At 36.0% G+C, this 12,896-nt stretch overlaps 1 protein-coding gene across 1 annotated transcript; it reads left to right on the forward strand.

Moving 5' to 3' along the window:
- Window positions 1-10,739: 10,739 nt before the first annotated feature.
- LOC136167712 (olfactory receptor 5M5-like) lies at window positions 10,740-11,678 on the forward strand. Its single transcript, XM_065935220.1, has one exon. The coding sequence runs from the start codon at window positions 10,740-10,742 to the stop codon at window positions 11,676-11,678; it is 939 nt and encodes a 312-aa protein (XP_065791292.1).
- The last annotated feature ends 1,218 nt before the right edge of the window (window positions 11,679-12,896 follow it).

A 12,896-nucleotide genomic window follows, 5' to 3' on the forward strand; every position in this document is an offset into this window, starting at 1 on the left:
CCCCATCTATTTGCTATGAGGTAATGGGACTGGATGCCATGATCTTAGCTTTGTTTCTTATGTTTTAGAAACTCAGATACTGCACCTCTCCATATCATGGACTCTATGGCTCATTTTTGGCATCTCCTCCTGAGGCATACCTGGGGAAACACCTGTGATGCTGAAAAGTGTTAATAAGAGATAAGAATTGAGCAGAATAGAGTTCTATTATGTCCACATAGTGAATCTTTTCCCCAGATATTCAGTATCCTTACAATTGTTTGAATTTTCATATATAAAAATGGAAAAACATAATGTGGATTTGCCTATTTTTTCTATATTTTAAAATATTGAGGTTTCATTACTGAAGTGAAGTTGCTCAGCCATGTCCGACTCTTTGCAACCCCATGGACTGTAGCCTACCATGAGCCTCAGTCAATGGGATTTTCCAGGCAAGAATACTGGAGTGGGTTGCCAGATCATATCAAGTACTGAGCTAGTATTATTCCTTTTATCATTTATAGTTTCCATCCCTTCTATCATGTATAAAGTCTAAAAGTCTAATTTGTCTGATATTCACATATATTCAGCAGTATTTTGTTGTTTTTATTTTGTTATGCTTATTATATATATTTTGACTATTTCATTTTCAGGTCCTGAGTCCTTTTAATCTCTGTGCTCTTTATTTTATTGTGGATATTGACACTTTTGAATATTTTCTAACAACTTAGTTTGTGCTTTTCACAAATATTCTTTGTGTGTTCTTTCCCCATCTAGTGTGAATTAAAGCATATTTTATATTTATTTTCTTTTTACTCCTTATCTGATTATGACACATTCTATTATCTATATTTAATAAATTCACTTACATCATATATGCATTCTTAGTCTTTGTTAATCAATGTATCTATTTTGCTATTAAATAATTAAAGGAACTTAGGATATATTAATTATGAATACATTCTGCTTCTAAATTATAAGTTGTCACTTACAGGTAGAGAATGCATCATTAACAATAAATTTTTAATAATGAAGTTTAAATATTATCAATATCATGTGTCATTATAATTGTAACTATATTAACCATGATTTCATATCCATATTCCTTTAACTATAGTGAGGTTTATCAATGCTTCTCTCACAATTCTCTTTGCTCCCACTCTTCATTTATGGTTCAGTCTTCTTCTGTATGATACAAACCCTTCATCAGTTCTACCTCTCTTTCCAGTTATCTGAGAGCATCACTTGTCCATTCTCAAAGAAAAACTCATTTGAGTATGAATGTAGAAAGACAGACACTTGCTTTCAGCACTTAAAATATTTTGTTTGGCTTCTTTCAGTTTGTTAGTGCAGGTGGATGCTTTACCAAATTATTTGCTATTTCTCTGTGAGTAAGATATAACCTGTTTTAATCTGGTACTTTTCAGTCTCAGAGTATTTTAGGACTTAGTTATATATATATCCTTTTGCATTTTCAGCGCCTCCATGGCTAATCTCTTAAAGTCACATCCTCTTAGCGTATGTTCTCATAATGCCATATAACTTTAGTTCATAGAAATTTTGCAATCGTCATTTTAATACTATCACTTTTATTGACTCATGATTATATTATCCCCAGTATTCTCAATGTCATGAGGGCCAGGTCTACGGTCCATATATGACTTGGTTCATTAATTTAATGTCAGAATGTATCAAAAAACCTGGAATATAGACGTTTTCTATAAATATCTGTTCAGTTCATAAACTACCACTGTGTCCTTTGTATTATAGTTTTTTGAGTAGTGAAAGCTCTACTCCCTTCCAGTTTTCAACATCATTTTCATTCATTTTAAATTATTTAAAATCTGATTTTACAACTTCTAAGCCTCATTCTTCTCACCAAGAAACAGAAATATTTGAAGGACAAAAACCATCTTTTATCTTTTTCTTACACTTTCTCCATTGACCACAGAGTGGCAAAAATATTTTCTATGAATATTTGATAACTATATGGATGGAGGAATGAATGGATTAATGCATGAATGAATATCATTATATGAAGAGAATAGGCAGCAATGTGTGGACTTCACATTTCTTTCCTAAGCAGGACTGTCTAGTAATCTGTTTGATCCCAGCCCCACAGTTTATAAACTATAGGACCAGGAAAAGCTATTTAATCTCTACTTGTTCAGTTTCCCATTTGCAAAAGGAAGGTATTAATACTAAGAACCCACAGAGTTTGTGAGGATTAACAGAGTTAATGCTTGTTGAAGGCTAAGCCTAATGCTGTCACATATTAAGTTCTCAGTGCTATTTCCTGTAAATAATTACTCTCATTCTGTTTTCTTTCCTGTGGTTTTTAAACAAGTTAGTCTCTCATTCCATATCCTCTCCCTATAGACTTCCAGTTTTGAAGGATGAGATTATGTGTTCAATGAAATGCTGAGGAAAACTAAGATTTGTTGTACAGTCACTAAATTAAATACACATAACACCCTCCTTAAATTATGTAGCATACATTTATTCTCAACTCTCATCTCCAGGGACTCTGCTAGCTGTGGAAATCACACCTCTGCTCACAAGGGTTTGAAATCTTGTCACAATAGCGATGTTAGTAAGTAATGAAAGTAGAGTGTGTCAGCCAAGGATGGGGCAGAGAGGCAAGACAGCATGGAGGATGGAGGTCAAACCGTGGAGGCACAGAAAGTGTCTTTGTAAATTTTTCAATTTCCACCTTTCAGTTAGCTCCATGACTAACCAAAATCTGATGAGAACAGGCAAAGCACTGACTCAGGGAAAGCTAAGAGAATGTTTAACAAAATAGTGAAGGAAGGAAAGACAAGCTGTGTCTTCAGTTTGAGGAATAGCAGCTATTTACAACTGAAACAGCAGTCAACAGGGTTTGTGAAGGCAGGAGTTCAAACCTTACCCTGAGGCATATTAGCCAAATGGCAAAAGACAAGATTCACTGTTCCTTTAGAGGAACCTCTATCTCTAGCTGAAACTTCATTAGTCGCTGATTCTTTTCTTTTTTTTTTTTTTTTTTAGGACTCAATTAAATTACCTGCACAAAAGGTGTTTGCAATCACTTTTCAGTTTCAGAATCTTGTTCACAGCTGAACTACCCAAGATATCTACATTAATTGAGAAGGACACTGAGAAGAGCTCTGGATTTTGGAGAGGAGACAGTTTCAGTGCAAAAGAAAAGGAAAACATAAACTCAATCTCTCATCAAAATTTCAAGTTGATATTTTTTGTGTGTCTTCATAAAGTTTTAGGACAAATAGAGGTTTGAAATTATGGAGAGTAAGACTGAGACATATGATTTGCTTTGATCGCAGGTGTTCCAGTGAATCTCGAGAGGGCTGACTCCCAATGTCACATTCATGGCTACAGCTCCTAAGTCCTTCTGAGATTTGCTTTAAGAGCAGGTCTCTGCTTTTCATATTCTGCTAGAAATGTGGTTATCTTTCTCAGCTTAGAGAGAAGCAATGAACTTTCTTAATCAGAGGTACAGAATACGAGGCATACTCAAACCAGAAGGATGCCTCTGTGATTCTACTTTCTTTATTTTTCAGTTCAGTTCATGCAACACCACAGTTCAAAAGCATTCATTCTTTGGTGCTCAGCCTTTTTATAGTCCATTCTCACATCCATACATGCCTACTGGGAAAACCATAGCTTTGACTAGATGGACCTTTGTCGGCAAAGTGATATGCTGTCTGGGTTTGTCATAGCTTTTCTTTATTTTTAGTGAAGAGTAAATTTTAGTAGAGCCTGAATCTGATGCTGACAATTTGTACTTTGCTCAAAATATGTACATGCAATCTTTTCTGTTTTCAATGTCAATTTCAAATTCAACTAATTTCCTGGACAACAGAGTTATTAAAATTTCTTTGATCTTCTGAACAATATCTGATGGAGATATAACTGGTACAGAAGAACCAAGAAAAGCAAGCATTCTATTCCTCACACACAAATACAAGGACATGTCTCAGGTGTAGAATGAAGCTGACCCATATACAAGAGATATTATCATTAGAGCCAGGCATTCTGAGAACCACTTGCATATGGATTTGTTGATAGCTACTTAAGATTTGTGTGGGTGTATTATTTTTATTGAGGATCCATGTTATTATTAGCCTTTCAAATATTTCCATGAGATATAAAAAAAAAAAAATAGGAAACTTGAATACCATTCTTATAGTGAATCCTTGCTAAAAGTTTACCTTTACTACTTTTTTTCTGGAACAAAATATTTTCTCATTCACTTGTAAATGAAAGTCCTACAAAATTTATCTAGACAGGTGGATTCCCCTTTAGGGCAATCTCATAAGCAATTACCTGGAGGAGAAAATGGCAACCTACTCCAGTGTTCTTGCCAGGAAAATTCCCATGAAAAGAAGAGCCTGGTGGGCTACAGTCTATGAGGTTGCAAAGAGTTGGGCACACTTGAGCGACTGAGCATACACTGCACACTGCACACGGCTTAACCCTTGCTTTAGGACTGGTTTTTCCTTCCTTTTTTTCCATTTTCTTTTGTAGGATTTAGGAAGATTTCATTTCCCTCCCTACCCCCATTGCCAGCTCTGCTGACATCTGTGTTGTTTAATTGCAGGCTTTAGGAACATACAACTTGTGCAGTTAGCATGGTTCTGTTCTCAGAAGCCCTTTAAGTTAGTTCTGTTCTCATTGTTTGATAGCTTTTGAACAATGATAGAGCACATTATCTCTTGTGCTGGATGCTGTGTATAGTATACAATGTCCTGATTCCAAGTTTAAGAATTTATAACTTTCTGCTGTCCTTGCATTCCTCCTTTGGTGTATTCTTCCTCCACCAGACACAGGCAGGCTCTTCTTTGCTGTACCCATAAGTACCCATAAGTACAAAAGTACCTTGTTCAGAAGAGATGCATCTTCACTCTGGCCTGACCAGACCGCAAGTACACCTGTGATTTTCTTTCTTTGTGAAACAAAAATTCCATTCTTAGATTCTTTTTTGAATTTTTGTTTCTTCATTTATCACTACTTTCTTCACACACACACACGCCTACAAATTCCATAGGAAGATCACATATGGTGTCTTTGCATCATGTACACACATATATCTCTCCTTGGAGGAGGGAATGTCAACCCACTCCAGTATTCTTGCCTGCATAATCCCCATGGACAGTGGGGCCTGGTAGGCTATAGTTCATAGGGTCACAAAGAGTCGAACACAACTGAAGTGACTTATTACACAGGCATGTATTTCTTTTTTTAATTAGGACCAAAGAGCTTTATTTAAATACCAAAACAACACAAAGAACTAATTCAGCATACAACACACTTCCTAGTCTTCACAGAGAACTGATTTTCTCTATAAAGACATTGGTATTCAGGAAACACAAGACATTCAAAATATCTATAAAACTCACAAGATACTTTACACACAGTTGACAAAATAATGAATCTCAGTATTTTAGATTTTTCTTTGTAATTGTTTTTTAAAGTTCTAATGATTAAAAACAAAATTTAAGATTGGAGACTGGAAACAGGGTTCAAAGGCATTTCCACTTTAATGTACATCATAAATCTCATAATCCAAGTGCCCACCTCTGTGCTCATTTTTGGCATACACAGGCATGTATTATATTAAATTTTATATTGAGTGAAAGATTCTTTAAATTCAGTAGAGCTTCAACATTTGCAAAAGATTCATACACATGATTTTATATATTCCCATAATAACTACTATTTCCTCTAATGTATATAGCCTTCTCCTGCTTTCTTGTCCCCGTTGGTAACCACTGGTTTGGTCTCTATATCTGTGAGTTTGCTTCTTTTTTTTTAATTCACAAGTTTGTTTTACTTTTCTATTTTTTTTATTTTTTATTTATTTATTTATTTATTTTTATTTTTTATTTTTTTAAATTTTATTTTATTAGTTGGAGGCCAATTACTTCACAACATTTCAGTGGGTTTTGTCATACATTGACATGAATCAGCCATAGAGTTACACGTATTCCCCATCCCGATCCCCCCTCTGTATGTGATGCAATATTTGTCTTTTTTTCCCTCTATCTACCTTATTTCAGTAGCATAACATCCTCCAAGTCCATTTATGTTCCTGCAAACAACAAAACTGCATTCACGTACAGTAAGTCCTTTAAATATGAACCATCAAGTTGAAAACTTTCAAAGATGTGAACGTGTGTTCCTATGTCAAATCATGTAAGTTAGTTCACACCTGGCATATATTATGTGCGTGAATCCTCTACAACTGGTTGCACTTTTTTGTACTCCCATGAATAGTACTGTATAGAGTACAGTGGTACAATATCTTTACCTCATGCCAAAGATGTCTTGAAGTAAGTGTAGCAGTGGTGATTTTGAGGGACAGTTCAGATCCTTTCCATATACTGCTATGTACTTACCCTGATGGCATACATGACTTTAAAGATCATTACAGGTACCTCATCATCAATAGGAAGCATCCTTTTCTTTTTGTAATTGATACCAATGCCCCATCTCAATCAGACAGACTGCTTGGTTATGGTTCTGGAAAGGGGAGGAGGAAGCAATGTTTATCTCATTGCTCTGTTGTGTCTGAGTGATTTCAGTTCTCAAGAAAGGGGAAGAATAGCATATCTAAGTCACATATCAAATTCAGTTTTATCTTCAATAATGCTAGTAATGTTAATCTCTGGCTCCTGTGTGTAATTGTCAAGTGATCCATGACCCAGAAGGATGGTGATTCAAAGGCCCTTTTAGCATCCAACAATGGTGCAACTAAAATATATCTTCCATTGCAGCATATATTGAGTAAATATTGTGTGAACTCTGGTCAGAGTCAGAGACATGAAACAAAGAGCATTTCTATTCAGATGGTTTAACCGAAGAGAATTTAATGGGAAGAATTCAAATAATGAAGAGAACACTGGCAATATTAAAGAAATCAACCCAAGAAGTTGAAGCAACTGGAGGCTATTTTCAGAAGGCAGTTTTCATACCGTCCTAAAGCAGCCAACACAGCAGCAGACTACTACTGGGTAGTCCAGTGAAACGAGAACTAGGATGGGCATGCCAGGCCACCTTCTCAAAACACATCTCAGCAAAAGCAATTTCCTTGGAAGGATGCAGCCACCTTAGCACTTCATTGTGAAACTGGGAGAAATTGAAAGAGAAATGTGGAAGCTTTTCCTCTCACCTCTGTTATGTTCCTGGTTTATCCCATTGGCCAAACTCAGATGGAAACAAGACACTAGAGGAGCTCTATTGATGGAACCTAAGGGTTAAACTCCATGGGACAAAAATGTAGAGAAAAAAGACAATAGGTCTAGATGGGGTAGGCTGACAAATGAAGAATCACTGGCACATTTATATTACCTGTATACCCACAGCATTGCCTTTTCTAAGTATTATTATAACTATTTAAAATGTAAAGAACAATGTTCCTAATCAGGAAATAAGTATTCCAAATGCAACAAGGTTGTCTGATCTTCCAATGGCTTTCATATATCACACACTCTTCTATATTGCATGTTGTAATCAGGAGAACTTTTATGTCCTCCAAGTGAAGTCTTAAAATATCAAGACATTTAGGCATAAGTTAAAACAAAGAATGAGTCCCATTGCTTTATAATTTCAGGAGATTTGATTCCCTGATGATATTGGAGAGTGGCAAGAAGCCTTGTCCTCAATGGTCTTACTATTTTAGAAAGAGTAAAACACTTGTGGTTAGTTACAGGCTAAAAAACTTTCTGTGAGCAATAATTGAGCCCTGGGGAGTGGCACCTCCTGGATGATTCTGGTATAAACCCCTCCGGATCTTCACAACCATGCTGTCACTGGGGAATCACTCTTCTTTCACAGGTAGGACTAGGCATTGTTGACATATATTTTGAAATCTAGAAATACATATTTTAATCAATAAAAATAAAAATATTTGGCTTGAAAGCTATTCTCATAAATTAGCAAATGTCTTCTTTTAATACCTTTTAAATGCATTTTAATAAAATTTCTGAGTTTACATAGAAAAGAACAGTACATATTTAAGAATAAATACAATGAGAGAAGTAGTCTTCATTAAAAGTTTCACGAAATCATTATTATTTTATAAATTGGGCAAAGCTCTTTTTCTTATTTTTCTCTATATTGGGGGTAAAAGAATAGCAGTATTATCTAGATCATCAGCTAAGTAGCTAGTTTATTGAGTACTTTCTGCAATGAAAGTGAAAGTCACTCAGTCATATACAACTACTTGCTACCCCATGGACTGTAACCCACCAGGCTCCTCTGTCCATGGGATTTTCCAAGCAAGAATACTAGAGTGGTAGTCACTTCCTTCTCCAGAAGATCTTCGACCCAGACATTGAATCTATGTCTCCTGCATTGTGGGTGTTTCTTAACAGTCTGAGGCACCAGCAAACCTGGCTTTCTGCTATATTGACCTTCTAACTGTCACCAGCTTTCACCTGATGAAGCTGACATAATATTTCCCCAAAAAATGATGTCATAAATACACACATCAAATATAAAACACAATTCAGTATGAAAATGTGACTCTCAGATTCAAGAGTCATTTCTCAGTAGCAGACTAGTTGTTTTGGACACATACCTCATGGGGAGGTAAGTGCATGTTCTCATTTGGTGAAAATTGCTACCCTCATTAACATTAGGTGAAGAAACTGAGCAGGTTTAAATTGTGCTATTTTTCTCATAGTACAAATATTTATAAATATACTGTGGAATAGTATCAAAATGAAAAAAGAAATGGGTCAAAGGCCAGAGGACAGACCCTCAAATTGAGGGTGATTGTCGAGAGTACAGAGCTTGTTGGCCTCAAGAGCCATTTCTGCCCACTTCTCTCTGAGTTTTCCTTGCCCAATCGCATAGGATGTTGTGATTTGTCTCTGTTAAAAGTATTCAGGTAAATGATCTGGATTATTCATTGCTTTTACTGTCTCATTTTCCCACAGTAAAAATGGAATGGATGTGTTAATTATTTGGGGGATGATCTATTAAATACACACTTTGAAGACACAATCCAGAACCAAAGGAATGTTTCCTTATTATGAGAATAACTATAATCTTAGGAAATTATAGAAGAAATATCAAATGATTGCTATTTCATTGATTTAGATAACAACTTGTATTTTATCATCCTGGTCAAACAGTTCAAATATATCAAGAGCAATGAAATAGTGCAAATGGGCAATAAAGCAGGAGTGCTTCATTTACAAAGTGCTTTAAATATGATCCATATCCATCCCTGGCTTTGTAGGTATTAATAAGAGTCATTATGACAATGACATACCTAGTTATGTGCTACTAAAGGAAAGTGTAGATTTTCCCAGCATGGCCTTCATAGTCTCATAATACACAAAAGTTGAGAAATGCACTTTATCACTTCTTGCATGCTGTTTCAGTTTTTTTTTTTTCTTTTCCATTTTATTTAATTCTTTTTCTTTCCTTGTGTTACATTTATTGCATTATAACAATTCTTCTTTTTTTTTTAATATTATTTTATTAGTTGGAGGCCAATCACTTCACAACATTTCAGTGGGTTTTGTCATATATTGACATGAATCAGCCATATAGTTACACGTATTCCCCATCCGCTGTTTCAGTTTTACAGGTAATATGATTACTATTACCAATGGGACCTTTTAAATGTTTTAAAGAACTTAAATTGAATTCCTGTCATAGGTTTATTCTTTCTTTCTGCAATAGTGAAAATGAACTAGAGTTACAAGAAAGGGCATATGATTTGGGGATGATTTTGTTAATCATTTTGAAAAAATTATCTCCTCCCCAAGAGGAAATTTTTAATATATTCAGTTCAGTTCAGTTCAGTTCAGTCGCTCAGTTGTGTCCGACTCTTTGCGACCCCATGAATCGCAGCACACCAGGCCTACCTGTCCATCACCAACTTCCGGGGTTTACTCAAACTCATGTCCATCAAGTCACTGATGCCATCCAGCCATCTCATCCTCTGTGGTCCCCTTCTCCTCCTGCCCCCAATCCCTCCCAGTATCAGGGTCTTTTCCAATGAGTCAACTCTTCACATGAGGTGGCCAAAGTATTGGAGTTTCAGCTTCAGCATCAGTCCTTCCAATGAACACCCAGGACTGATCTCCTTGAGGATGGACTGGTTGGATCTCCTTGCAGTCCAAGGGACTCTCAAGAGTCTTCTCCAACACCACAGTTCAAAAGCATCAATTTTTCAGCACTCAGCTTTCTTCACAGTCCAACTCTCACATCCATACATGACCACTGGAAAAACAATAGCCTTGACCAGACGGACGTTTGTTGGCAAAGTAATGTCTCTGCTTTTTAATATGCTATCTATATTGGTCATAACTTTCCTTCCAAGGAGTAAGCGTCTTCTAATTTCATGGCTGCAGTCACCATCTGCAGTGATTTTGGAGTCCCCAAAAATAAAGTCTGACATACATTATTTTCCCCAAATCACTCCCTCGCAAATTACCATCTTTAAAGTCTTTACTGAAAATCTTACAATATTTCTTCTGTTTTATGTTTTGGTAATTTGACCATGAGGCATGTTAGATTTTAGCTCCCTAACTGGAGATTAAATCCTTGCCCACTGCACTGGAAGGTGAAGTTTTAACTTCTGGGTCTCCAGGGAAATCCCCTAGGTTACTACTTTATGCCACATGTGTTTGCAAGTTTGAGAGGAGTAGGCATAAGGTGATGATGTGGGTAATGGAAAAAAGAAAAAGGATAAATTCATTTTTATTTCCTTTACTTTAGACTTCATTGAAAGCTAAGCAAACACAATGTTAAAGGAAAACTACACAGAAGTGACTGAGTTTATTCTCCTGGGACTGACAGATTTAGCTGACTTGCAGTCTGGCCTCTTTGTGGTCTTCCTAGTCATCTACCTAATCACAGTCATCGGAAATGTGGGCATGATTTTGTTAATCAGAACTGACACAAATCTTCACACTCCAATGTACTTCTTCCTCAGCCACCTCTCCTTTGTAGATCTCTGTTATGCCACCACTGTCACTCCTCAGATGCTGGTTCACTTCTTATCCAAGAGAAAAACCATTTCCTTCCTTGGCTGCTTTATACAGTTCCACTTTTTCATTGCTCTGGTGATTGCAGATTATTATATGCTCACAGTGATGGCTTATGATCGCTATGTGGCCATCTGCAAACCCTTGTTATATGGCAGTAAAATGTCCCGAGGTGTCTGCATCTCTCTTGTTGCTGCTCCTTACATTTATGGCTTTGCAAATGGTCTTACCCAGACCATCCTGATGCTCCGTCTCACCTTCTGTGGACCCAATGAAATCAACCACTTTTACTGTGCGGACCCACCTCTCTTAGTCCTGGCTTGCTCAGATACTAATTTCAATGAGACTGCCATGTTCGTGGGAGCTGGTTTCAACCTCACATGTTCTCTCACCATCATCCTCATCTCCTACATTTTCATCTTCACGGCTATTCTGCGTATCCGCTCTGCAGAAGGGAGACGAAAAGCCTTCTCTACCTGTGGGTCCCATCTGACAGCTGTCACTGTCTTTTATGGGACACTGTTCTGCATGTACCTGAGGCCTCCTTCTGAGACATCTGTAGAACAGGGCAAAATTGTATCTGTTTTTTATATCTTTGTGAGTCCTATGCTAAATCCTTTGATCTATAGCCTTCGGAACAAAGATGTTAAAAACGCAGTAAGGAGAATGATACAAAGGAAATTTTTTGCCAAATAGAGTGTGCATTTTGATCACAGGTATGTAAATATCCATATTGTCTGATCAATTAGTGAGTTATTTAAATTAAAAAATCATTTTGACTATGAATTTTTTTTAAATTCACCTATAAAACTTGGAGGAATGTTAGCCTATTATTAGTGTGACTCGGTGTATTAAAAGAAATACCGCATATAAATTAAAACACAAGACCAAACAGCACTGTTATTGCTGTATAAAATTAATAAAGGACAGTTTATTCTATCCACTTTACTCATAAGTGTACAGAGTTTTAATATAAGTCTTAATATACAAACCTACAGCCTTCCAAACAAAGATGTAAAAAGAGCAATAAGCAAGTGTTTCAAGAGAAATTGTTTGTCAAATCAGATGCACATTTCACCAGAGGTATATAATATATTGATATTCTCTAGCTAATCAGAGATAGTTTTCAATTAATAAATCACTCTTCCTACTGGGCTTTTTTCTCTTTTGTATTCACTTATGAGACTTGGAGGAATGTGTCAGATCATTAGCTTGTGTTATTTTAGTGTATTTATAATAAATGTCACATAGGAATTTAATGACAAGACCAGACAGCTTTGTTATTGCTCTGTGAAACTACTAAGGACAGAAAATTCTATTCACAGTACGCAAAGTTATAGAAGACAGATTTACCAAGTGGTGCTAAGACAATAAAATTTGTTTGATTTGGAGGGTTCATAGTTTCTGAAATATTTTCAAAAACTTGTCAGCCATATCAGGAAGAAAGGTTTTTTTCTTTGTTTGCTTGATTTTTTTTTCCTTTGTTCACATTATGTGTCAGTGAAGATCATTGGGTATCTTGTTATTACTCTAAGAAACTTGTTTAGATGTTAGTACTGGTCCATTGTAATCCTCATTATTAAATCATTTGGCAGAAATGACAAATTGCCTTTAGATTTTGAAAAAAAAAATCTTTTGATTTGTTTTACCAATATGTGTTCTGCTTTTAAAACTGATATTTTACTTTCATTCATTATTTTTTATTATGATCTTTTACCAGCTCACAACCATAAACCCAAAATAATATAAAGAGCACTTGTCAAGGCATAAGAAATCATCACTAAGTATTCACACAATGACACTTTTGTTTAGGATTTTCACACATCTCCATGTCATGGACACTACTGCTCAACCTTTGGCATCTCCTCCTGAGGCATACAAGTGGGGGAATCTTATGGGTTCTGGAAAACTATC

The sequence above is a fragment of the Muntiacus reevesi genome, chromosome 4, assembly GCF_963930625.1.
Source record: "Muntiacus reevesi chromosome 4, mMunRee1.1, whole genome shotgun sequence".
In the NCBI taxonomy this organism is placed as follows: Eukaryota; Metazoa; Chordata; class Mammalia; order Artiodactyla; family Cervidae; genus Muntiacus; species Muntiacus reevesi.

What these genes read in the sequence shown, in the direction of transcription:
- LOC136167712 (XM_065935220.1), top strand. Translation starts at nt 10,740, where the DNA reads ATGTTAAAGGAAAACTACACAGAAGTGACTGAGTTTATTCTCCTGGGA.